Below are 27,588 nucleotides of genomic sequence, written 5' to 3' on the forward strand. Positions count from 1 at the left end.
ATTCAGTACATTCTAGAAATGCTTTTACAAGAGCTTACCTCTCTTTTTTTAGCTTCATTTGTGCTGTACTTTGGAAAGAGGTAGGAAAAAATATTCCCACAGCAGCAGGCAACATGTACCAAGGGACCCTCTTTTCCTAAACTCAAACCTGATGCGACAGCCAAGACTAAGGTAATTGTTTTTATCATCAAAGTCCACTTCCCCAAGTAACCTCTGATGATGAAGCCACTCAAAATAGTTTTTATCTGGAAGAAAGAAAAAAACAGTATCCGTTACTCTATTCTGCTTTCTTTAGAAAATAATTAATTGTATCATTTTAGGTGTATAACTTAAAAAATAGCCTTTCCAAATTACTAACTTTATCACACTTTAAAACTTGTACTGTTCAGATGGCTACACTGAGTCCATTTGGTTGCTAGAGGCTTTCCCTTTGCAACTTTAAGATACTGCACAATAACATACAATATAAGCAATTACATTAAGTAGAAAATTAATCTGCAGTAGCATGTAAGTCTGCATTCACTGGTTTATGATGTAAATTACCAAGTGGAAGTCAGAAAACTCCCAAAGGAAAAATAAACCTGCAAAAACTATATTCAAGGTCACCTATTGTAGCAATACCACATTAGCACCAATTTTACCCCTCTCTGTCTCCTCCTTATATTTTACCATCTCCATATAAAAACTTAACAGTAGATCCCTTGACATAAAGATGGAGGAGATCAGCCTTTTTCCACCAGAAAAGATGTACCACTTGCCTAAGATACTACTTTACCTAACAATGTCATATTATTACCCTGGAAAATATGCCCATATGTAGGAAATAATATAGTTATCGTAGGAAAGGACAACATGTCTATAAATAGGAAGTACACAAAACACTGGACAGCTGTGTCTAGAAAGTAAAGGTTAGCTAAATTTAGAAACCAATTTAGGATGAAATCTCGTCTGGAATAATGGCACAGAACTATTCCAGCCTTATTCTGAGGCAGGATTTGTCCTTCAACTTCTACAATACACATACGTAAAGAAATATTTACAGAATGACTGGAGAAGTGAGACTGACCAAACACTGACTTTGGGTTTTTCCCTTCCATTCAGTGTATAGTAGCAGACAGCAATTGTAAAAACTATGAGTTTTCAAGGATATTACACATTTTACATGGTGACTGTCTGATGGTTTGTGCTAGTTAAGGCAATTCAAGTCAGTGCAACAAAAAAATCAATTGCTGTATCAAAGGGCCCGTATTCTGTCAATGAACAACTGCTCTCTTATCACCAGAGGGAGGTGGGGGGGTGGGTGTTTGGAAATCACTCTTCAGAAGTCTACTCTCCTAAGAGAAATGGTTCCTTAAAAAGTAGTCCAGCCAGAAGCATGCAGCAAAATCTACAAATTCAGGAGATTCTATGAAAGTTGGGGTATTTTTCTCAGCAACAATTAGCACAATTACATTACTTCAATTTGCATACTTCTATTAATGGATTTCATCAAAGTAACAGAGCGCTCCCTCTTGCCTTTCCCCTGACCCTGTAAGGCAGCAGGAATTTTCACATTCATATGAAACATCTATAATATATATATTAGTTAGACCTCACCTCAGGTATCCCCGAGCCACAGGCATAGGGAGCAAATACCTTCACCAGAGAAACTGCTAAGAAGGCAAAGCTCAAAGCCCAGAAAATGTACATTATGTAGTTCATTATGTATGAACCCGGACCCTAAAAGAAAAAAAAAAAAAAAAAATGTCAGAATATAAATTTGATGTAGGAACAAAATCACTACTTAAAATAACCTGGAAGTACTCTTGCTGCAAGTACACTTATGTACAAGTTTTGAGGGACAGTAATTATTACCAAGCCGAGAAAGAGAGTTTTGTTTGAAAAGCATAGTCATGACACCTGCATATCAGCAAAGACTGGGTTATACGAGGTAGAAACTGTCCTAACAATTCACCTTAAAAAGCAAAAATAACCATAGCATAGGTTGGGGTTTTTTAATAGCTATTAGATGCTAAAATCTACTGAATACCAAGTAAATATTCTTTAATTGAAAAAATTTTGTGGTAGAAAAAATAAAACCAGTCTATTCTTAGTTATCGGAGAACAACACAAATTTAATTTTTATTTTATGTATAGCTCTGATCAAGAACAGAAATTCTCATGTTATTAACAGTTCTATGTTCTCATAATTTCCTTACACCAGCAACACTCCAAGCCCCCTCAGAGAGCATGAAATGCACATTTATTACACTGTAACCTATTCATCAATTCAAATGCTGAAAAATGGAGCAGATAGTACAACCCAAATCCGTGTTTAGTACCCTAACCTTAAGACCATTATTTTCTTTTCACGTTCAGTCAAGCAAGACCATCAAAGAAAAGGTATATACTTACTTCTGCTTGCCCAATTATTAGTTCTGCCCATGTTTTCCACTGCGGACATTTATCTCTCTCTTCAAACGTGGTCTCATTTGAACCCCAGCAACACTGTTCATGGTTAAACCACAAAGCACTAAGGCAAATGCCTTCCTTCAAGTCAGTCATCCAGTCAGCAGCAATGTCAATTAATCCTGCCAATGCCCCTGTTGTAGAAACAGTTTTGTATTAATATTCTGGTAAATAGGAATAACACACACCGCTAAAATGAAGAAATGTGATGGTATTAACTGATGTAAATTAAAAATACAGAAAACCTAAATAGACATTTAAAATATTACTGATTTCCAGGAACATATCCTCTTTGCAATATGGCAAGATTTGTATTTGCTGAAGAATCTAGTACCTTGTGTATTTCCCAAGTGAAATGCATCTATCTTTCCCACCCACCCAATGCCACAGTTCTCCAACAATTCACTGAAATTAAGGAGTTAAGAATCAAGAGGACTGATACATTTTTGTGGTGACAAAGACAACAGAACTTCTGACAAAACTACCTTGCCATGCCTCAGAGCACTCATGAACTATTCTACTATGTTTTGTTCAGAACAGCGTGTTTAGAGAAAGTAATTCTTACCTTGCCAACAACAGTTTTAGGACATAAATAAAACACCAAATAAACCCTGATGACATTCATGTGATCCATATACAAAATGACCTGGTTCTGTAACACAGTGAGTGTGTGAAATTCCTACTTCAGGTGAAAAACAGTATAGATACTGAGCAGTTCACAAACTCAAAGCTTACGAGGGATTCTGTGTTGCAACTACATGCAGATAACTTGCTGAAAAGTCCTCAAAAAAAAGGTATTACTTAGGAAATTGCTTCAAAGGATTTAAAAAAAATTAAACCCCCTCTTTATTTTACAAAAGCAAAATAGTTTTTCATGGTAGCAGGATACTGAAAAACTACTTCTAAAGTCACTATTTTCGTGAAGGTGTGTAACTATTAATTAGTTATCATTTACTATTTTTAATGTATTAATCACTACTAGAACTAGCTGTATAGAGACAGTCAAAATTATTACTTTTTTTTTTTTTTGTCACAATTACATTATTACAAAATTACAGTCACCATTTCACTTGTGTAAGTTGGTAATAGAGAATTACCTCCAATTTACTAATTTATATTTACTAGTCTGACAGACCTTCAGTTTGAGATCCTGGGCCAACCGAAATCAAAGTGAATATTTCAGTAGAACAAAATTTCAACAAAATTAAATTAAAATACATAAACAGAAGACCTCCCCACGACTGAAATCAGCATTGTACCATTTAAGATTCACTAGACACATACAACAGAAAGCAACTGAAACCGAAAAATCTAGGAATGTTCATGACCAGAATTTGCTCGCTTTGTTGCTCAGAAAGGTAGTAAGGCAATTTTAATATACATAGCAGCTTTCAGGGTGGAAACACAACACTGCATGTTCCCACCCAAATTATTACAAGCAATTGCCAGTAATTATATACTCCTAGTTTGTACATTCGGAGGTATATAAACATACTACAAACTTTGCATATATATTAATTTATATGTGATTTGTGAAAGTGATTATGTATATATCTAAGTAGTAATTATACAGTTACTATACTTTTTTAACAAGCACACCCATACTCTGCAACTAATCCGATTTTCCTAGCATTTAATCCAAGATCTCTGTTTGAAATACTTTTTGGGAAAAACTGAGCACAAAGTTTGTGACTTCTCACTCCTGCACGTTTTGGTCACCCCAAACTATGCTGATAGAAAGCAGCACTGCATGAGTGTGGGCCCACAAAATTATTTTCGATGTAAAACTCATCCTAAAATACATTAAAAAGAAAAGATATAGTTGAAGTAGAGGCCAACAAACTCTACCTGTTAAAGCTAGTGTTTTCTGTGCAACAACCTCTAGAAAAGTATGATGTAAACATAACTAGACTTTGCTCATGTATAAACGCATGCTTTACAAGGAACTGTGTTCACCAAAACTACACATATACCAGAGCTACTTCTCGGTCCATATGGAGTAAGCTAATGGGTTCAGTAAAGTTCCTAGGAAAAAATCCCACAAAAATAAAACAAAACAAGCAAACAAAAAAAATCACACACACACAAAAACAAACAAAACCAAACAAAGACAAATTCGTAGGAGAAAAAACATCTAGCAAGATCAGTTAATACACTTTCGCAAGAAATCCTAGAGGAAAAAAGCAAAATTTAACAGAATGGGAAAACACCAATCTCAATCACAGTATTAAAGAACACTGACAGCTTCATAGGCAGAAGTTCAATAACTCTGAGAAACTCTCACTAAATGCAGTGAGGATTTTGTTTTCCATTTGATGAGTAAACCCTCCCCTCAAAATGCTAAAGCCTGTAAGTCAAGACAGTCAACTTCTTCCTTCCCTCATGGAATTATGGTGGTAGTCTAAGCCAGCTCTTACCCAGGTTGGTGGATAACACAAACAAAAACACGGTAACTATACTTGCTGACAAACCTAAGAAAGAAATCCTTTGGGTTTGAATTTACCTGATGCCAAACCAGTTAGTGTGACTACAAGCCATCCTGACCATGCATCGTACAAACTTTTTGTCATCTCCCATGCTGATTCTTTCTTCTTGCTGTTAATCTGCAAAGAGAAATCGTTATGTATACTTGTATGTGTTTCTCTAATTTGAATAGGAGAAAATTAAGTCTGATATACGAACTGCATGATACAAGCTGCAAGCAAATATACCCTCTCTTTAAACTACAAGCATTCTCCTTGTATTTAGTGCTTTACATAGATAAATCAGCTCGGTTATTCAGACATCAAACAACTGACAGAGCAAAGTAAATTTGCTTAATTTAAGAACTAAAACCCAGGAAATGCATTATTAGGATAAATGAATACTTTCTGTGATACGCATCTAAAACGTGCAATTGTAAAATTATTTATCTCCTAAATAATATTTTTTATTGAACCTCAAATAAAGTGTTAGTGCACTACTAGTAAGTTATTCCATAAAATTCAAATTCCTTATCTTCTATTTCAAATATAAACATTTATCTTTAGACTAAAAATCACACAAAAATAAAACAAAACAAAAAACTTGATAACTCCCCTATACTTCTAGACAACTATTACTAATGACATCTAATGTTATTGTACTGAAAAAATAGTAATTCTTATTTTAGCCTTATTTACTTTGTGCACTCATCTGAAATTTGTGCATAATTTGTTTTATGATTAAACCTTCATTATGTAAGTGGGATCCTATTCTTACGTTTTTTTCATACTGTAAAAGGAGGGAGAAAGTATGTGCAACAAACAGCAAGAAGATTACTAGACAAGGAAATGTAGGAAAAAATACCACCCCTAAAGCGAATAAGTATATTTCATAGTTTCTTCTACATTTGTGAGATTCTCAAATTTTTTTTTAATAAAAAAGTTGTTTCTACAGTAGCATGTCTTTCAAAATAACCATCAACTAGTAGTACTCATTCCTTCTTCTTTCAGTATCTTTGATTACATGGCTAGAGAGGCTCCTATCATTCAGGGCATATTTATAAATGTCACAGTTCTGTGCCTATAGAGTGTGAACTGTCCTGTCTGTCTTTTCTGGTCTCAGACATCAAAATGAGTAACAGCTGTGAGACTTCACGCTAGCTAACCTACTCCCAGGTGTGACCTGCCCTGCCAGCAATTGCTCAGACCCAGCGTTCTATCCAGTGGCATCTCCACCAGACACTAACCTACACATCTGCAGCATGAAGATGGCATTGTGTTAATTACTGCTTAGACATCAAATTATGAAAAAAAAAAAAACTATTACATGGAAAACACCTTCTTACTTTTCATTAAAAGCATTCAAACAATGTACGTGTTCTCAGATTCATTGTCCAAGGATCTCTTTTCCTTAAAACAAACCACTAGATAGTGCAATTGTGGATGGCTTCTTTTTTAAACTAGTGTAAGATTTATTTTTTCTTTTAACCATGTCAAAGTAGATCAGCATATACATCCTACATTTTCTTCCAGAAAGTTAAAAATGGTGTTTCCAAAGAAAGCAGAATAATGCTAGTGTTGTACATGAAGGAACCTCTCCCCTGACTCCTCCATACAATTATAATTACTTTGTAACTATTCATTTTGATCAGTTAAAAATATTTTAGGAGAAATCACATCGCCAAATCTGTTCTGTTTTTAAGGTTAATTAATGTAAGCATCCCAAAAACTTGGCAGTAAGGCTCCAAATCGTATATTTCCTCCTAAAATGCTTTTAAACAAGTTCGTTACATGAATGACAGTATCTAGCATGACACTGACTAATCCAACTTCAGTCCGTTTCATGAAAGAACTCACTGCAGAGCACACTGGTTAAGATGAATGGCCTGAACTTTGAAGATCTTCTGAAGAAATTAGTAGAGAAAAGGAGAAAAGCAGGTTCTGCGATGGGAGGGTGGAAAGGACATTTACCATATATATTGAGACTACTTTTTTTGTTAAGCATGTATACGCTGATATGTGTTTTCTATATTGAGATTTTTCATTTTCCATAACCCAAACAACTGCAGCATGGCACAGCAGTAGCACAGACACGCTTGTGTCAGTATAAAAGCAATATACATCAGCGCTCACTTTTCTGTCAAAGTACCACCACAAGCACTATGATACTATTACAAATCTATCTACACTGGAAAATAGTCTTAGACACACTAGCATGCAAAAAAAGGCAGTACTGTAAAAATGTCATGTGGGTTACAGGGAACTATTCCCACTTGACTGAATTACTGTTTCCTTTCCAAGTTATAATACTCTTGCAGAACAGCAGGTATCAATGAAACATTGCTTTTTTAATAGCACTCAAGTAGTTCTAGATGGTGAAACTACATACAAATTTAAAGTATGTGCGTATTTGCATGCGTTACTAGGTCAGACTTAAATCCCAACATCCAATAAAAAATATTTTCAAAGTATAGTTATTTATCTCAAGTACCCGTCTGTGCCTTTCTCTGTCTTTGCACTTCTCTCGAACCCAGTCAATGGTATGGAAGTCATCGTATGTTCCTACTCCAGGAATTGGTTCATCCAGAAGATCCAGTAGATGTGTTGAACTGTTGATACTTCCTCCATTTGTCATTGTATAATGAGTTCCTGTGGCAGAGGAAGGACAGGAATTAATTAATTCAGCAATAAATAAAGTATTCTAATATTCATAACACTACGGCATATAAAATTCCTGAACAAATAATTAAAACACTTCCCATAATATGCATATTTTACTTCATTTAGGTCTCTCAATGTTGCATGTCACTGTTTTTTTCTGTAACTCATCTATAGGTCAAATCTGCACATTAGTGACTTTGTATTTCCACCAGTTAAATATGAAGGTACTAGTCAAATTGTTGTTCTGTGTGCAGACTCCAGAGAAACTTCAATAGCACAAAGTGGAAAAAATGAGCAGCTTCAACACACATTTAACTTGAAGTTTATTTCAGTTTATGAACTACCAGAGGAAAATTTGACTGTAAAAAAAAAAAAAAATCCCCAAACCAGATGATTAAAGTTCACAGCAATTCCATAAGTTGTCAGTTATTTTTAAATATATATACCATTGATAACCGGTCTCTCCTACATATCTAAACCAGACCTAAAATACATTATCAACAGATTAATGGTATAGCTAAAAAGTAACAGAAAGCCAGACAAATACTTTTTTTTTTTTTTTTAAAGTTTTTATTTCAGGTAACCCACACAACAGCCTTAAATCATGAAAAGTTGAAAATATTGTATAATGAAAATTTTTTCTCCTGATTTGTCATCACTAAATAGTTCCTTCACAAGCAGCTTGCATAGCAACATCCCCCAACAGTATTTCTTTCAAGGATCTGAATAAGAAAAGCAAGAGTAGTACAGAGAATTTTTCCCTCTTCACAAGTGATCAAGAAAGTTCTAATTATTTTTTTTTTTTAAATGCCATAAATTCTGTAATATCTTGGCTTTTTTGAGTTCCTGTGGCATATTTACAGACCCCAAGGATAATTTCCTGCTGGATGGCTGCCTAAATATAGTGTGGCCACCATCCTATATGCACTGCAAACTGCTTCTGCAACAGTAATTGCTATCAAGAGAGCATTGATAATGAAATTAATGTAGACAAGAATTTAAAGAATGATAACTCTCACTTGCTTGACTAAGAACAAAATAATTTGGGCAACAGCACATGGTGTACCACAATAATCTCTATTCTTAAAGGTGTAGGCCCAAGGTGGCCAAGAATTCTATCAATTCAGACAGACCCTAGAACTCCCTTCACTAGACAGACACTGATGGCTAGGCAGGTAGGGTTTTTTTGAGTTGGGTTTTCTTGTTTGTTTTTCTGAGGTTTTTTTCACTGCAGGGTCATCTTCTTGGTGTTGTCAGAAGTTTCCAGCTTATTAAAAAAAAAAATAATAAAAGGCATTCAAAGGGCCTACCTGTAAACTTCCAAATGCTACAAAATGCTGAGTTCACCAGCCCCAACTCTCACCAACAACTGACAATTAGATTTATACATAGATAAAATGTGCTTTTTCCCTTTAAATTTGTGAAGTCTGAGATCTAGCAGAAGCAGTGTGCCACCTGGCATTATACTCAGACACAAAGGTGTGCCTCAGCCATCCATATTTGAGAGGTTTTGTTCATGCCTGCTATAAAATCCTATAAAAAGTTTACTTTTTAAAAAAAAAAAAAAAAAAAGGAAGAGAATGCAAATGCAGGAGACAACTCGTCAACAATTCCAATATCATTCTCTTGTGCTAGCCTAGCTGCTATCTTTCTCAATACTGTTTTTTTCCCCAGCCTATGCCATATTAAATTCTCCCTCATCTATTCACCAGAGCTAAGCCCTGTAAATCTCTTCCCAAAGCTGCTGCTAGTCTCTCTTAAGGCAGATGTAAAGAAGCGTTACCTATGCTTCCATTAATAAAAGGCTAACAACAACAAATTAAATCAGATTTGCTAATAGAGTTGATTGTGAAAACCTTGCTTTAGGATAAGGGATTCAATTCTCTTGCCGTTTCCAATTCTCATAGCTAGAAAGGAAGTCTAAGACACACATCTGGCTAGCTGAAAGGGCAAGCCAATCTTGTCGAAAAGGTGGTAACAAATTTCACACTGTAATGATTGGCTCTCAGAATTAAAAGAATAACAGAATGGATCATGAAAATATTATTTTTACATGAAATTAACCTCGTTCACAAAGCAAGGGGGCATAAATTAAATTCAGACACAGTTTAATTATTAATCTCCTACAAAGTTACAATGTGATCAAGCAGTTTCCTGAACCTGAGTGATCGTGGTAGGACAAAAGCATGCCCTTGCCACCGGGGAGTTGGTTTTATGCCCTGCTATATATGAAGCAATATCAAGCTGTAAGGAGCATGCAATCCTATGCCACACAAGGCAAAGGGAAGTTGAGAGTTGTAAATGTATCACAAACAGCAACAGATGATTTTATGCATGTCACAAGGTGCTGAATTGGAATTCTGTCCAGGGAAACTATCAGGATGGCACCATACTCGCTGCACCAGACTCCAAACAGAACTTGGAGTGGACTGTAAAGAATGGTCATTGCCTGGATACAATAAAAATCCCACCAGAACCATGTCTGGTTCCTACTTTGCCAGCATTTGCTGGCACACCGAATACTGGAAGATAAATGATTATCATACGATGTGGAGAAGACACAGAAAAAGTTGTGAAGCTGAAGACGTGGTTTTGTTGAATACAGAGCTGCTATGAATGCCCGACACAGTTGAGTAGCTACTAATCTTGTACAGTGAGAAACAGGCAGCAGTGATACTCTGCCTTAGCGTGTGGTAGAAAGGCTGCCCTACAGAGGACCACTAAGAGGACAACTGTAAAAATCTGATGCTCTGTATCTAAGATATAGAAGTCTGACAGCAGTGGGAGAGGACATACTACTAGTATTATGATCTACGTAGCATATAACTGTTCTAAGGGAGAATTTAGAGAAATATACCTTTACCAATACTCAACGCTTTTCCAAACTTCCATGCCCCTTTCTTCCCTTCCTTCTCTAGCATTCCACACAGTAAGATGCTCCTTCCAGATATGATGATAATGATTCCCATCAGCACAAACACATGCAATTTTTCATCATTCATTGCCAGCTTCATCAAAGTGTTACTAAATTTATTTCCAACTCAATAGATTTTTGTTAAAATCCTTACTATAATATAGATTTTCAATCACAACATTCTAACTTCCAAGCAGGAAATCATCATTACCCTGATAAATTGTACCATTTAGCAAATATAGCCTTCTGGACATTCCCAATGTTCAGAAAGTATTTCCCCTTCCTTCCTCCCCCTTTTCCCCAGTCCTCAAGTTTCAAGGCTCCTTCTCAGGCCACAACTCAATGCAAGTGCTTTTCATCAAAATACAAGCACCTCTAGTCTGAAAAAAAAAAAAAAAACCAAACAAAAAACCAAACAAGCACTTAGCACACAACTTATGTAGGCACAGCCTCTAGCTATGACAAGAGAACACCTCCATTTTCCATATGTACACACCTGAGCCATTCTGCAGCTGTAAAGAAAGTAAAGTCTTCTTTTCATTACACGTGAGTTTGCTTAAGACTTTATTAGACTGGGAAGCAGATGGTAAAAATGGCAGGCAGAATTTCTATTATTACTGTTGTTCCAAACTAACCCATGTTACTACAGGGAGGCAAATAGTAATATACTGATTCTCTCAGAGGCTCAGTACAACTCACATGAATCCTTACAAAGCAAATTCAACACAATTCTTCCATACTTTGCAAAACTAAGATAGCTGGCATCCCTTTATTAGCACACTCTTCTCCAATAGCATCTTTAACAATCCTGTATTCTCAACACATAACTAGCAAGCTGCTGCAATCACACACTGCAAGCTTGGAGACAGTAAGCTTCTAGACAATAAAAGCACCATACTTCTTCAGAGAAAGGAGATTGTCTCTTTTAGGTGACTCAGTCACTGTGGGTCTTGCCTGAACTACCTTCTAAGAAAGCAGCTGACTTTTGTTATCCTTACATGCATATAATTCCAACCCCTCAGCATAATCCCTTCTCTGCAATCAGCTCCAGTAGTGCTGAAGAACTGCTTCAAGTGAGACTGTTAAAAAAAAAAAAAACACCAAAAACCAACCAACCAAAAAACCTAATAAAGAATACTGCATCATGTTGAAAGAAAAAAACCTGTAATAAGCAGTAAGGTTAACAGAAAAACACTGTACTTTAGGACACCTGACCAGAATGAGGTAGAGCAAAACCAAACAGAAATGCTACATGCACAAAACTGGAATAAGATAAGTAGATTCCAACACCATAAAAAAGCTCTCATCTCTGAATAAGTGAGGGTTTTGTTTGATTGTTTTAATGCGAATGAAAAAAATACAACCCAAAATAGCTTGAGAGGACACTACGCCTGATAGAAAAAGCAGTCCTTACCATATTGCTCTTGTCACTTCCCTCTGAACGTGAAGTTACACTGAATAGCTGTTGGCTCCCAACACTGATCCAACCTCCTGCTTTGCTTAGCTAGTTCTGCCTGACGTAATGCAAGAACAAAGAAATTATAGAACTAGTATCTTGCTATACTCACTCAAGTTGTTTTATACATTACAGAATCCTCCTTGCCTTATTGTCCTCCCTGAGGCAAGGAATATCTCTTCTTTCATATTGTATATATGAGCTTCATAAAAGCAGTTTTCAGTCTGGATTCATGTTGGAACTATGATAAACATGACAAAAAGCTGATTTATGTAGACTACAACTAAGCAACTAAGCACCACGCAGCCACTCATTCGCTCCTCCCCTCTCCCAGCGGAATGGGTAGGAGAATCAAAAAAAAAAAAAAAAGTAAAACTCGTGGGTCGAGAGAAGAATGGTTTAATAACTAAAATAAAGTAACAACAACAATAATAAAATATAATAATAATAGTAACGCAAAGGAATCTGTTAAACAAGAGAGGGAAACAAAGCCCCAGAAAAGGCAAGTGATGCAGAGGGCAGTGGCTCCCCACCTGCTGAGTGATGCCCCAGCAGCGACCTGCCCCTCCCGGCCCACTCCCCCCGGTTCATGTGCTGAGCCCGATGCTCCGTGGGGTGGAACAGCCCTTTGGCCACTGCGGGTCAGCTCTCCTGGCCACGCTCCCCCCCAGCTCCTTGTGCACCTGCTGGCTGGCAGAGCAGGGGAAACCGCAAAGCCTTGATTTAGGATGAGCGCTACTTAGCAACGACTAAAACATCAGCGTGTGATCAACACGATTTGCAGGCTAAATCCAAAACACAGCACTGTACCAGCTACTAGGAAGAAAACTAACTCGATCCTAGCCTAAACCAGGGCAGTACAATTAAAAAATTTTCACAATTAAACATTTTAAAACACTAACAAATCAAAATATGAGTTGCCAACATTCATACGCTGTTGCATTTGTCACTCAACGGATCTCTTGGACCAAGTCCCCAGTGAAGGAACCCAGATGATCATAAAGGTGCTGCTATCCTGGACCTGGGTTCTCACTTCTTGGTGTTCTCTCTTTCTGGGAGGGAGTGGGTTCCAGTTTCCACACTCTATGATTTAAAAATCCCACTGAAAGTACACTTAAATCACCTTGAGTTAAAGAAATGAGGGAGCTAGTGCTTCACAGTTATCCAAATACATTTTCACTTAAGAAAGGGGTTTTTGCAACATATTCAGTGCTCCTGATTCCTACATAACTGGTTCAACGATCCTTCCCGAGTCTTTCCTTGTGTGCAGTGTTCATTCTTTTCTCATAAAAGTAATGTGAAGAAAAACATCCAGATTTCAGACAAATGCTGCATCCTGGGTAATCAGATGGCGCACAATAGATTTTTATGTGGTTCTTCACCATGTGATGATCTGAACAATTACCCAATATCACCTACAGAACAAATCTGCACAGCTACAGCCTCCATAGAGAATAAGGTACAGAACCTAGACTTGAACAGGCTCAAGAAGATGGCTAGCAGAGCTTAAAAGGGACTGCAATTTTATGATAAAGACCCGTTCTATATGCTATACAGCATATGATATACATCTTCTGAACACACATCACAAAATACAGCACTGTCTCAAGCTGAGCATATATTAGCTTATGCCATTTTATGAAATGAGACATATCTCTCAGGACATAATTACACAATAAGGCTGAGCTGATCTAGCAGCCTGCTGCCACCCAAATAGGTGATCTTCTCCCCCTATTTCCCTCTGCCATTCTTGGTCACACACTCCAGCTCTCACCCTTGGATCAGCTCTGTCATGCTTGGATCCAACTGCACGGTAAACCAAGCAAACATGCTAATCCAACTAAGTAAAAAAAAAAAAAAAAAAAAAAAATTCTGGCATAACGCAGAGCTGGAATCAAGCTTCTGTGCTGTCAGACAAGAACCAGAGCCAGTGCAAGAGCAAGAACTGAGAGAAGAGATGGGGAATGACAAGCAAGTTCATCCCCTTCTACAGCAACAAACTGTCAGACTAGTTATACTGAAATATATAAATGCACCCTTGGGGTCTTATTAGATTTTAATTATGTCTTTCAGCTGGAAAAAATTCAAAACTTCTATATAAATATTAATATCCAGACACTATACAGTAATATCCATTTCACAGAGCCCAAAAATCCCAAAGGTGGCTATGTTTAGAAACATTTCAGAGTTGTGAGCACAACAACAGATAAACAATGTCAATATTGGAGGCAATGGCAGAGCAATAATAGGACCCAATTTCTCAAAGGTATTTCTCTGCAAGCTACATAATTGCTAACTTGCAGCAAGAATACACACTAGTTTGCTGCTGCTCACACATCCCTTTTTCTAGACAGCGCACATCTACACAGTACTCCCCTCAGCAGCCATCCTTTTGGCTGACAGCAGTGCAACATGTTTCATTTGTGCTATTCTGAGCAGTGTGAAAGGAAGGGGAAAATAAATAAATGTACCCTCTGTGAAGGAAAATGAAGCTAATCAGTTTACAGCAAGGCTGGAATAAGCTCTCCCTGACAGGACCATCCAAACCTGCTGAGCGTTAAAATCTGCAGGGGCTGTGGCTTTCCGGAGGCCAGACACTAATCCAAGGCTTTGCTTCACCCGTGTGTCCTTGGGTATTAGGTGGCAAGGGGAATGGAGGCAGGGAAGCACCCTGAATGCAACGCACACCATAAGGATCATTTACACTTGTAACAAAGAAGATTTGTGTACACAAGCTATGTGTTAGTGCCTCAGCTTCTTTCCGGCTCCATATTCAGACCTCAAAATATGAGGCTTTCAAAAAAAAAAAAAAAAAAAGACGACAAGAAACACTAATCAGTTTATTTAAATTTGTCTGTAACCACTCAAGAAGAGTCATTAAACGCTACTGTCTTTTCCTGGCTAGAAGTAATTTTTAAATTTCAGAACCATAAGCACAGCACGCCATGCCAGAGTGCTATCATTCGCTACTGTTGATGATTAATGATTTTAAAGTCTTCGCAATCAATAATATGATCTCTTCTGTGTGTAACTATGAACTTTCAGCCTGGCTCTTCAGTTGGCTCTTCTAAACTGCACCAAAGGCTTACAAGCACAAATTGATCTCTGCATTACAATCAAAATGCATGCAAAAAATGACAAAAATATATACATGTGAACTGGAAAAAAATCAGCTGGAAAAAATCTGATAGTTGGGAAACAGGAAGACTCAGAACAAGCTTTGAAGAACAAGGAAAAGAAATAAAATGCTTTATCAAAGTACTGAGTGATAATCCCCTCCTCTCCATTTCTTCTGACAAAAAAAAAAAAATAAAAAAAAATCTGGGTTTAAAAATAACCTTTAAAAATATAGGAGTTAGATGAAAGTTGAATAGTAGCACCCCAGGGTTAAACCAAGACTTTTGAAGACTCGCGTCCACTGCAAACGCACAGGAATCTGAGAAGGTGGCAAAGCAGATGTCAAGTATTGCTCAATGTGTACAGCATAATTTAAATTAAAAAAACAAACAAACAAACAAACAAACAACAACAACAAAAAAACCAGCTTTGGCTTTTTCCTTCAGGTGGAAGAAACACTTCTGTTTCTATGATGCAGCAGAAGAAATGGCTTTATTATTACAGATATCTTTTCTTGTTGTCTTAAACACAGAAGGGACTACATTTATTTAGTTATGTCCATAATGAATATGCAAGTAAAGATTTATAGGGATCCCCATAGTACTGAATTTACAACTTCAATATAAGGTGAACAGTTCAGGAAGGAGATTCAAAGAATAAAAAGTATAAAGACATATAAAGTTAGATATAGCAAACATGACAAAAAGGAAGTAATCTATCATCTAGCAATGGCCAAGGCAATAAGAGCCAGAAGAACAGAAATTTAGATAATCAGATTTCTAAGCACTGCTGCATGTACGTAAGAGCGACTTACATGTTTTTTTGAAGGGCAAAGAGGATGCAACAAAAATAATAATTCTGCTAATATGATTATCCCAATCAGGCCATGTTCAGGCCCAAGAAAGGCATAATCTTGGTTTATTCATTAGCTTTCTAATATCTCAGATAACAGTACCTCTCAAAATGGTTTCCAAAATTGAGAAATACTTGCCTAATAGAAAACCTAATTAGAGAACCGTATCAGTCATACAGCACATGCAGATAGATAACCTGTAACTACCTACAAAGAACTGTAGTTATATCTCGTAGTTTTTTCTGTTAATCACTGAAGTCAAATATGCTAAACTCATAATTGAAAATCCTTATCCCCTTTTTATACTAGAAACCTTGAAACAAAGTGCAGCAGAAACTCAGTGCTGTAACCATGTTGAGTTTCTCCAAGTAATGGTTTCTCTCAGTACTAAATGTTAGACAACTACAATAATCTTGATCACATTTTCTGTCATGAATCTGTAATTAGTCTGAAAATTATTTTGATTACTCTTCCTCTGCTACCAATAGAATTTCAGGGTCAAACTCTAGCTCTGCGTATGTGTACACAATTTCACACCCATTTACTTCAAAGGTCACACCGAGAATTTCAGGCTCTATTGGCTTTTGATTCATTACTAATTCTTAAACCCAAGAGGCTCATAAACAGAAATGCAGCCTAAACCACAGAAGTATAACTTTTAGCACTTAGAGGATCTGAGCTTGCTCAGTATGCATCTGAGTTGAACTCCTACTAGGATATTATTAAATATCCTCTGCCCCATAGCTTATGATAGCAGGTGAAGCTGGGGGCAGCGGTGAGGTTTCCCCAATGTTACTGTTAATAGTATAGTCTAAGCAACAGGAGTTGCACCTACATGCCGTGGTGATTGGTGCACGATGAATGAAACTGTGAGTTATTTTGCCTCTCAAACAAAAATTGGGTTTTCTAAAGCTAAGTCATCAGTAAATTTGGTGTGCTCTTTAAATAGGTAATTTTCACATCTCCTGACTGCTGTCTCAATCGCAGATTATTAGCGGAACAGCACTTCGTTAATTGTGCTTGAGGACTTCCGAAATCTAAAACCTGAGATGTGCTTGTGTATATGTAATAAATAAAAGGGAGTTAGCAACCCTCATGCTTGCTGAAGCTCAAGTTTTGCTAGTGGCAGCTTGGCCACTGTACATGTACTGCTACTGCTCAGATTTTAGATTTTTAAAGAGTGGCAAAATTAATGCTTTTTTAGGGAAAAAAAAAAAAAAGAGGGGGAAGGAAATGAAAGAGTGCGAGCATGTCTGTGGATGGCTGGAAGACAAGCAAGATACTAATAATGTGGAACTTTCAAAAGGGCCCAGCTAGCAAAAATGATGCAAAAATAAATCCAAGGGCAAAGAACTGAGCAACAAAAATAATTTATTTATGCAACGTATATGCTAGCATATGGTTTATCATATAAGATATTCTTATGAAAAAGTGTACGTGTCAGTTACTTATGACATATGCAATCTTAAATCAGGACTTTAAAACTCTTTCTGAAGAGAGAAGTAGTACTTTTAACCCTTTTGGTTAGCAGAGAAGAGAGCAGAAGTGAACTGTGTTCCTGCAGTTTTATTTCAGTATACCTGGGAGGGTGAGGAGGATCAGGAAGGATAAGGAGGTCTGGAATGATACATTTAGGACCACAAAGAGAAGTCTCAGGACAGAGCAAGTTAAAGAAACTCCTGCTAAGTATTCAATTATCTCTTTGAAAAAAATATAGATATTATGATGAGTAACCAACATTAAGAGATAAACATAATGAATAAATACATATTTTAAAATATTTCCATTTGATGTTTCACAGCATATTTGCACTGAAAAAAAATAAAACATCTTCTTAATGCAAACCAACGGGCCAGCCTTTTAATAATAACGTATTATAATACTTTGTATATCACCTCACTGAATGTTAGTAAAGGCCATTAATTAAACCTCAAAGACCCCTACTGAATTAAACAGTCATTTCATCATTGCTGAGGTACAGCCACTTTGGGTGAGACACTGCAGTCAATTAGTGCAACAAATGCTTTGATGTTACAAAGCAGTTTTGCATGGCATGAACATTACTCTGCAGGACAGAAGAGCTGTCAGTATTTGAATAAGGGAAAAAATTCCACAGGCTTTAACAATTAAGCTTGTTTTCTCAAAACATCTTTATCCATTTTCTCTTAAGCTTGTTATTACAATGCTGTGTAATCTACATGAGAGTAAAAAAAAATCTTGGTAGTATCTTGATCTATACTCACAGATAATAAAGAAATGTCAAGAATTTACTTTAAATTTCTGGGTTTGTCTGTTAGCATTTTAAGCCTTGATTTGATAGCTAGATGGCAATAACAGATTACTGTGGTACTGTAAATCAGTAGGAAATACCCACAGATTTTGATGAAATCTCTGGAACAAACTGGTCTGAAGACTCAATTTTCTTATGAGTCATATGCACTTGACAAATTAAGATTTGCAAGAGATTATGGTAATACTGTATGGGTTGTTTTGTTGTTTGTTTTTTTTTTTGTTTGTTTGTTTTTTATCTAAATTCACTATAGCAAACCCAAGAAGCACCAGTAGCACTGGTTTTGAAATACAGTATTAGAATATAGGAAGTTACAAGCCCTAACGGAATTCAATGAAACTGCAAAAAGTGACAAGTTGCCACTGGGAATTCTCTTGCTGGCTCCTAGCAGTGCCACCACAATGGGAACACCTAGTTGAACACTCAACTGTTTTCATTACAGTACTTGTAAACTGTATATTTAACAGCAATGTGCCAGACACCATTCTGCACTACAAATGTTTACCTTTTTATATCGTAAAATCAACAAAAATCTGGTAATTTCTAGAAACAATATACAGCTGATCACATTTCAATGTCTAACTATAATTTGCAGCATTTGGAAGTGTAACATTAAGGCTGTTTGGCAGTTTTCAACCTTTAAGTCTGTCTACAAATCTAAACTCACAGAATGGTTGAGTCCGGAAGGGACTTCTGCAGGGCACCTGCTCCACCCTCCCTGCTCCAGCAGGGCCACCTACAGCCAGTTGCCCAGGACCACGTCCAGACAGCTTTCGAATACCTCCAAGGAAGGAGATTTCACAACCTCTCCAGGCAACCTGTTCCGGTGCTCAGTCACCCTCGCAGTAAAAAACCTGTTTCCTGACATTCCGAGGGAACCTCCTGTGTTTCAGTCTGTGCCCACTGCCTGTGGTCCTGTCACTGGGCACCACTGAAGAGGGCTGTCTCTTCCTTCTTTGCACCTTCCCTTCAGGTATTTATATACACCGGTAAGATCTCCAATTCACACCCTGCAAATGTTCTAAGAAAATACCACCCTCGATTTCTCAGAAACGATTCTAAAAATCTGACTTAAGAGAACTATCCAGCACTTGCTATATAATAATGATCTGAGCGGAGAAAAATTTGCTTGTCTTAAAATAAGCCACATTGGAACTTGTTGATATTCTCAGCATATGCTGAAAAACATTCTAAGAATCATAAAAAGACAACAAATAACCCTTTATGTAAACTACTGAAACGCAGATAGAGGAACGTAAAAAGTGTGACCTAATTTATTCACAGAAATAAGAGTTTACAAGGAAAGGTGAAACAATATATTAACACTGAAAGAAGAAAAAACCATCTTATGTAAATTGTATCTTTATTCTCAACCCACCTCCTCTCTAATGCCATTCCTAGTAGCCATGAATGTTTGTAACTTTCTAATTTTAGATTAACCAATTTAAAGAAAACTAAAGTAAGAATTTACCATATTTACTGTTTCTAAACATCAAAGCGTAACCATCAAATCCAACCAAGAAAAAAAAAAAATACTTACATCCTCAGAATTTGAAGGCATAACTTTAATTTACTACAACTACCTACTACAACTTCTCTCAGTACAAAACCAAATCTTTACAGAACATATTCTGCTTTAAATCTGCAGTAAGAAACAAAAGACAAGCTCAGAAGAGGATCTTTTCCCTGAACATTGATAACACTGTTTTCTTTTTAATTCTGCTTCCTTGCAAGCAACAGCGTAAAGAACCTACCACAAAGCTCCAGTTTCTTAAGCGCTCATCAATATTGGCTTAAGTAACATATTACAGCTGTACAGTTTTCCCTTCACATATCAAAGACGTCAACAGAGAGTCAAGTCTAAAAGCACCCACGGAAACTTCAAAGCTAGACAAACACTGTTCCTATTCAAGTTAGTGAAAGGCATGAAAATAGCTTATTTAATAAGCTTGCCAATTTGGTCACGGTCAGTCACAACCACAATTCTAGTTTGGTGGGGGTTTGTTTTTTTTGAGTGCGTACAGTATGGTTTTATTGATTTAAAAAAAAAAAAAAAAAAAAAAAAAAAAAAGAGAGCGAGAGAGGGAAAGACTGCCACACACCACACACACCGAAGATGGAGTCACAAGGCGATGAGGGGATGTGAAGCAGGACTAATCTGCCCGCAGAGAAAACAGTCGCTGACAGCCCAGGGACCAGCCAGAACCGAATTCTCCTCCCACAAAAGGCAGCAGGCCGGCAACACAAAGCACTGCGGTGATCCGCGGGCCCTTCCTTCCCCCGCCGCTTCAAATCGGAACGGCAGCCTCGCGCAGCCGGCCGGGCAAACGGGTAAACCTCCCGGGCGAATTCGGCCATACCTCGTTTGTGCAACTCCCTCAGCGGAATGCCGTCCCCTCCCCCGCCGTCGTAGGGCAGATACGGATCGGAAGCGACGTCCATGGGTGGGCGAGGAGCCCGCGGCCCGCCAGCCGGCTCGGGAGGGCCGCGGCGCTCCTCACGCGGGGGCCGCTGCCATGGCTGGGCCGGCCGCGGCCTGCGCGCCGCCGCCGCCGCCCGGGCGCAGGAGCGGGGCTCTGCCCGCCGCTGATGTCAGCGCGGGGCGGCCGCAGCCGCTGCCAGTGGCTGCGCGGGCGGCGGGCGCGGCCCCGACACCTGCGCCGCCCGGCACAGCGCTCGCACACGCGGCTGCTTTCTCTTTTCTTTTTTTTTTTTTTTTTTTTTTTTGGGGGGGGCACCGGGAAAAATGAAGCCGCGTCTTTAAGGGGTTGGGGTAGGGGAAAGTGATACAGGGCCTAGATAGGAACAGGGGATGTAAGGGTTAATATGGGAATAGCAAGAAGGGGATGACAAGGGAAATAGTCGAGATAAGAGTTTGCTTAGATTGCACAAGATAGATATTGCTGTGTTTGTGTTGCTCGACCACTATCTCCTGTTTAAGTAAAAAGCCTCCTCCACCCCTGAGTAAGTGAAGATGTTTGTGTTGCTGGACCACTTTCTCCTGTTTAAGTAAAAAGCCTCCTCCACCCCTGAGTAAGTGAAGATTAACCCCACAACCGGCACAAACCTGCTCTGCGGGTCCAGGGGGGTGACAGAGACTGCGCAGGAATTCGGGGTGAAAAGTTCAGCACTGAGGAAGAGGAGATACTGCCTCCCACGACCCCTGCCCAGGACCGAAGGAACTCACTGCGCAGACTCAACTGGGAGGAGACCATGGAAATGCTAATTTTAATACGAAGCGGGGATAGGTGATGCATATGTATAGGCGTATTGCGAAATATTATGAATATGTAATCATTTGCTCTATAAATCTAAGGCAACGGTGCCACATGGTGGCACACACATTAGGAGGAGCGATCCCCTGTGTGCCCAGCGCTGAAGAAACATACCTACTTTACAATCTATCAGATTGTGGAGTCTGTTTTCCGCACGTCAAAAGGGAGAAGAGCCTGCTGGCGATTTGCGGGAGGGGGGCTCCTGGCCGGGCCGCCCCCGGCAGCAGAGGGAAGCGCCCCGGGGACAGACGGGAGGACGACAGAAGAAATCCGCTCGCCCCCTGAAGCTGCCGAAAACTGGCAGCCTTTTTCAACAAGTGAACGAGGCGGGGGGGGGGGGGGGGGGGGGGGGGGAGCGGCTCAGCTAAAAAGGCAAACCCGGGGGAAAAAAAAAAACAAAAAAGGGAAAAAAAAAAGGAAAAAAAAACCTATCTACCCCCATTTTGTTCACCTTTCTGGAGCCCCACGAGCTGAGACTTCTTAAACACTTACAATATCTTATTATTTGAAATGGTAAATTCATGTATAACTGGGTGGGCGGGTAAGTCTGTCTCCCAGTAATTTTATTTAGTCTTTTCAAACACCGAAAATGATTACCACCAGTGAAGGAACAATGTAACCCGCTGATAGCCAACCGCTGGCTCCACCGGGTTCGCTTACCCCACTTTCACTTTCACACCCCCTCCACCCTCCACTCAGAGTGTAGAACTTTCAATTCTACAGCATTGAAGGTCAGATTTGAACATATGTAATAATAAAAAAAAAAACAAAAAAACAAAAAAACAAAAAACAAACAAGAATTTAATTACATATCTAACTACAATGATCTGGTGTCTCTCATTTTTTGTGATGACTATTCTGGTATCAGAACTGCATAACAACCATACTCATATTGAAAACCTTGGGGGGGGGGGAGGGAGGGGAGGGAGCAGGCAGGAGAAGAAAACAAAAACATAATAAGCACAAGTCCCTACTTAAGCTTGCATTACTCTACACACTGACAAAATGTTCCCAGCCATTAAAACTCACAGTACACAAAACAGGCAACAACCCCCATGAATGCTAACCAAGGCGTTCTGGGGATACAGCACCAAACAGTAACTGTTACAGCTTTGGCAAAACCCAAGCACTTCAAATAACCAGTATCTAAAGAGAGGGAATCTTAAACTGGCTACATAATTACTTCCATTTAAAACTGATGTTATTATATACTGTATCCATATATCATATATCTTGGTCTGGACAATCCCCAGCACAAACACAGGCTGGGCGAGAAGTGGCTGGAGAGCAGCCCCAAGGAGAAGGACTTGGGAGTGTTGGTGGAAAACTGACTGTGTGCCAGCAGTGTGTGCTCACAGCCCAGAAAGCCACCCGTGTCCTGGGCTGCATCCAGAGCAGCGTGGCCAGCAGGGCCAGGGAGGTTGAGGATTCTCCCCCTCTACTCTGCTCTCGTGAGACCCCCCTGCAGTGCTGGGGCCAGCTCTGGGGCCCCTCAACAGCAGAAGGACACGGAGCTGCTCGAGCAGGTCGAGGAGGGACACAAAGATGCTGGGGGGGCTGGAGCAGCTCCCTGATGAGGCCAGGCTGAGAGAGTTGGGGGGGTTCAGCCTGGAGAAGAGAAGGCTCCGGGGAGACCTTATAGCGGCCTCCCAGGGCTTAAAGGGGGGACAGGGAAGGTGGGGAGGGACTCTGGGTCAGGGGGTGTGGGGATAAGGATGAGGGGTAACAGTCTTAAACTGAAAGAAGGCAGATTTAGATGAGATGTAAGGCAGAAATTGTTCCCTGTGCGGGGGGTGAGGCTCTGGCCCAGGGTGCCCAGAGCAGCTGTGGGTGCCCCCTCCCTGGAAGGGTTCAAGGCCAGGTTGGACGGGGCTGGAAGCCCCCTGGGCTGGGGGAAGGGGGCCCTGCCCGGGGCAGGGGGTGGGAACTAGATGGTCTTTAAGGTCTCTTCCAACCCAAATCATTCTGTGATTTTATGATTAATTCATGTTTACTGTATGATCTTGTACTGGTCCTATCTTGCAATTACTGATAAGAGAAGTATTTTACATGAGATTTCCATAGTTAGTTCAGTTGTAATGAAATATGTAAGATGTGCATATTGTTTTTCCTTTTCTTTCCCTCTAGCACATAATAGAAAATTATTGTTCCCTGATTATTATTCTTAGTTGCTTTAAGTGTTCCGCTTCAGTAAAATGTGTCCTTCATTAACCACACCATCACTTCAGTTACAGAGATTCATTTTTATCAAACTCCATCAAAGAAAAAAAAAATTCTCTCAAGAGCAGAAAATATGCAAGTCATTATACAGACTGCTTCAGCGTAACACTTGAACGTATGTCGAACACAAACACACATGACTTCCATAACTGAGGGGTCCCAGTGAAATTACTGAGATTATTCACACTCAGGAAAGTTGAGAATACTGCATACCTGCAGCACCAAGGCTCATCTTCAGTTTCGTTCACACAAGACACAAGAAAAGGAATTAATTTTATTATGTATGCTTTTTCACCTCTAAGTGTGACAGACAGAGAACTATTTTAGTTTTCAAACGCATTAGTTTCTTGAATAATGTTCTAAGTACTTTCTTCATTAAGTTATTTCTTTTATAAGCCAATGCTACAAGCTGTGTACTGGAAATTATCTTTTTGAGCACACAGCAGGATATAAAAAAATATTAAATTTACTTCACAGACCTATCAATATATTAAATCTTAAAAATATGGCTCCAATACAGATGTTGAAAAAATCCTGGTATCTCTATATAGATGGAAAACCAAATGAGAAAAAAGGAAAAAAAAAAATAGCATATAGCAAAATACATTTTAAAAACTTTAAAGACTATCTTACCTCCAAGCAAGGGGAACCCTTGAGGTACAGACACTCCGTTCTAAAATACTGGTGCCTCCTATTAAGTTAAACAGACACCTCCATTTGCTGTCATCTATACATCTAACTGCTTTCTGAAGAGCGGCCTCATCCAATCACATTTTCAACAAGAGCAACTGAATCTAAGATTTTGAATACCCAAAAGCAGTGTGACTTTCAGAGCCACTGCACATTCTCACCATTTATTTGTGCCTGTGAAAAAACAAACCTAAGCACCTCTGAACTTTAAATTATCCACAATACTTTGATTTAAGGAGAAGTACAACATATCCCTGAGTACTCTCAACTCCTTATCCCAACAGCATCTGGAAACAGTCTGTAATCTTATTGTAAGGCTCTAAAGAAAAAGTCATTCACAGCAGGAGGAAATACAACAACAATTTTTGAAACCTTAAGAAAGAATTATTACAGAATGAATTGTTAGTGCATTTATTCTATGTCAATTATAGGAGACAATACTATAAATTCAACTTCATATTTGGGAGAATATGAAATAAAGGATATAAAGGACTTGTATTAACACAGTCTGGAAGATCACTGCTAGTTTAAGACTATGGTGTGGTTACCGCAGGCCTGGAATGTCTTAGAACTGATAATAAAACACAGTCACAGCAAGGAAATGGCTCACTTGTTGGCCTAAACTTGTCCACTGGACTAAGGCACATGCAAACTTTCTACGCAAGTTTAAAATTCAGTCCGAGTTAGAAAAAATAAAGGGTAAAAATAATTGGAGGACTTATCTGATAAACTGTAGATATGAGGAAAAATAACGGCAAGAAGTCTGAAGTGTAAAACAGATACAACCTCACATTTGGTCAATAAAGTTTCAAGAGTCCACCTAATATTAAACTGCAGCAGCTCATCCAAGGTCACTGCTTACAGACTGGCTGCCAAACAGGCTTTTGTCTAGTCTTAAAAAGCGCAGAACAGTCATTTTCCCTTCTCAGTTACCAGCAGCTTGTGTTCTCATTGTTCATAACCACTACCACTGTGTGTGTTCCCTTCCCTGCAATACCATGAAAGATGGGGGGTTTTTAAGCAAGAGACGCAGAGAAAGATGCTATGCATGCTAACCTGACCTAGTTAAGCCAATCTTTTTTTTTTATTATTATTATTATTTAATATCTAAAAGTCTATACAGTTTAATCTTTCCAAATTACTCTTTTTCTACCTGGTGTGAAGTAGTGTCTGACTTTTTAACTGTCTGACAATTTTATATTCAAGAGTATGCCAGTTACATCTGTTGTGAAGTTCAGCAATTTCTAAAATTGCAGTTAGTGAAACGGTGTCTCTACTTAACCACGTATTTTGGGTATTATTGAGTACATAACACTATGAATGTTGCATGGCCTGTTGCAAGGCCTAAACTTAGTTTTACAATAGCTTTATTTTCAATGACTGAGAACCCCTTAAAATGGCCAGTTTAGTACGTAGAACCACTCATATGTAAACAGCAGGTTTGTACAGCAGCTTGCTTTCAAGGAGATTTCATCACAATAATTAGAGACCAAGGCCTCAGTCCCAGAAATCCTCCATGCCCAAATAACTTCACACATCTGAATGCTCCCATTGTTCTCAACAGGCACATACTGTTGCTAACCATCACTTAGACGCATCTGTCTTTGTGGAAAAGGGCTTTACATCCATTGTTCTAGAAATCTCATAATGCATACAGGTGACACACCTTTAAAGCATACCAAGAATTAAGAAAGACACCTTAATCCTCCCTCCACACCTTTTAGGGAAAGAGAAGAAATACATTCAAGTTAAAGTATCTGAAGACAGAAGAATAAGTCAGAGGATAGACAAATCAGATACCCCCCTTCTTTTCACTGGCCTTGTTCTGTCACCTCAAAACTTTTCCCTGGGTGTATCACAGAGGTATGATGGCCTGTTTACCCAAGGTTGGAGGGAAGAACTTAATTCTGAAGCACTATTCCACCATTTCATGTTGAAAAGCAAGCTGGGTTTAAGGAAGACAGCTAAATACTTTATTACATATGAACCAAAGATATTCTTTTAATTCCCTCAATTACTTGGTTTATTTTGGTGACAGACTATGTAATTCCATTGCACTAGGTAATGAAAATTAAATCGTGTCTTTTATGAAATTCCAAATATAAGATTGGGGATGCTGAACGTTTTCATTAAAGTAATAGAAGATGCCGAAAGTGTTTCTGATAATTACAAATGTTAGCGTGACTGATGCAAAAGATTTTGGTGACTCTTAACTGTCATTCTCTTTCCCATTATTATTCAAAACTAAAGCTTCTCCTTCAGCAGAGCTAGAAGATAATGTTCTCTTGAAAGATTGCTATGTAACAGAGCACTCCTCAAAACAGTTACTATCTCCAAGGATTCTGAAAAGAATTTAACTTGTATGCACCCTCAGTTGAAGGTTAGGCATGAAAGCATCCACTGGCAACGGAGTGCCCAGTGTATACACAAAATGTCTCAAAACTTACTGTATCCCATTGCTCTTCCTTCCATTAATTTTCTCTCCAGCTTTATTCTCCTGCCTTTTCCCCCAATTTCTTCTTTCATTTACCCTTTTCCCAATCAATATGGCCAAATCAAGCTCAAGTCTAATTCCTCTACCAGCTTGACTTCTCCTTATACTTAACTTGTCTCAGTTCACTGACTTGTGCAGCCCCTTCAGTCTGACTTTGTTCATTCTGCATAAAATCATACAACCTTCTCATCTGGGTCACACTGAGCCAGCAGTGGAAACACTAGAGATGGTAAAAGAAGGACAAACACCCTTCTCCCAGTTCTGGTACCCAGACATTGTCCAGGATGAAATAATTCAAAGATAAAATCACAGAAAAGGGAAAAAAAAAATAAAAAAAAATTTCAGTTATATGTAGCATCAGGTTAATATACAGTAAAAGAAAAAAAAAATTTTAAAAATCTTAGAGTCCCAAACTTCAATTGTCAGCATTATAGAGAACTCTGTGCTTGATCACAGTGGCGTTAGCAAAAGGCTTCCAGCTCTGTATCAGGCCATATACAGAAGATTCTGTTAAGCTGTTTCCATTTCCACCTCATCAAAAACCTCAATGAGACAGACAGACAATGACAGAAAAAATTTTAGATCAAATATGATGTAAAAGCATAAGAAAACAAATGTATAGCATGTGCTGTTGTATAGTTCAAGGCAGATGGGGTTTAAACAAAGCAGAGTCAAAAAAACCCAGAGGAATGTGCTTAGCAGTAATAC

The 27,588-nt window shown here is 38.6% G+C and overlaps 1 protein-coding gene across 8 annotated transcripts in view; it reads right to left on the reverse strand.

The window, feature by feature from the left end:
* Nucleotides 1–27,588, reverse strand: part of CLCN3 (chloride voltage-gated channel 3) — a 73,607-nt gene that overhangs the window by 21,745 nt on the left and 24,274 nt on the right. For 6 of the 8 annotated variants that reach the window (XM_042807833.1, XM_042807832.1, XM_042807829.1 and 3 more), the window contains exons 3-7: nt 7,402–7,559; nt 4,952–5,051; nt 2,395–2,582; nt 1,597–1,719; nt 39–245 (exon numbers count right to left, since the gene is read on the reverse strand). In XM_042807833.1, the coding sequence (XP_042663767.1) occupies nt 39–245; nt 1,597–1,719; nt 2,395–2,582; nt 4,952–5,051; nt 7,402–7,559 (776 nt within the window). Of the gene's footprint in view, nt 1–38; nt 246–1,596; nt 1,720–2,394; nt 2,583–4,951; nt 5,052–7,401; nt 7,560–20,561; nt 21,168–27,588 lie in introns of those variants that run through there. The other 2 variants (XM_032983924.2, XM_042807830.1) reach the window with 1 other exon arrangement.

This window comes from Tyto alba, unplaced genomic scaffold (assembly GCF_018691265.1).
Source record: "Tyto alba isolate M040663 unplaced genomic scaffold, T.alba_DEE_v4.0 Super-Scaffold_6, whole genome shotgun sequence".
In the NCBI taxonomy this organism is placed as follows: Eukaryota; Metazoa; Chordata; class Aves; order Strigiformes; family Tytonidae; genus Tyto; species Tyto alba.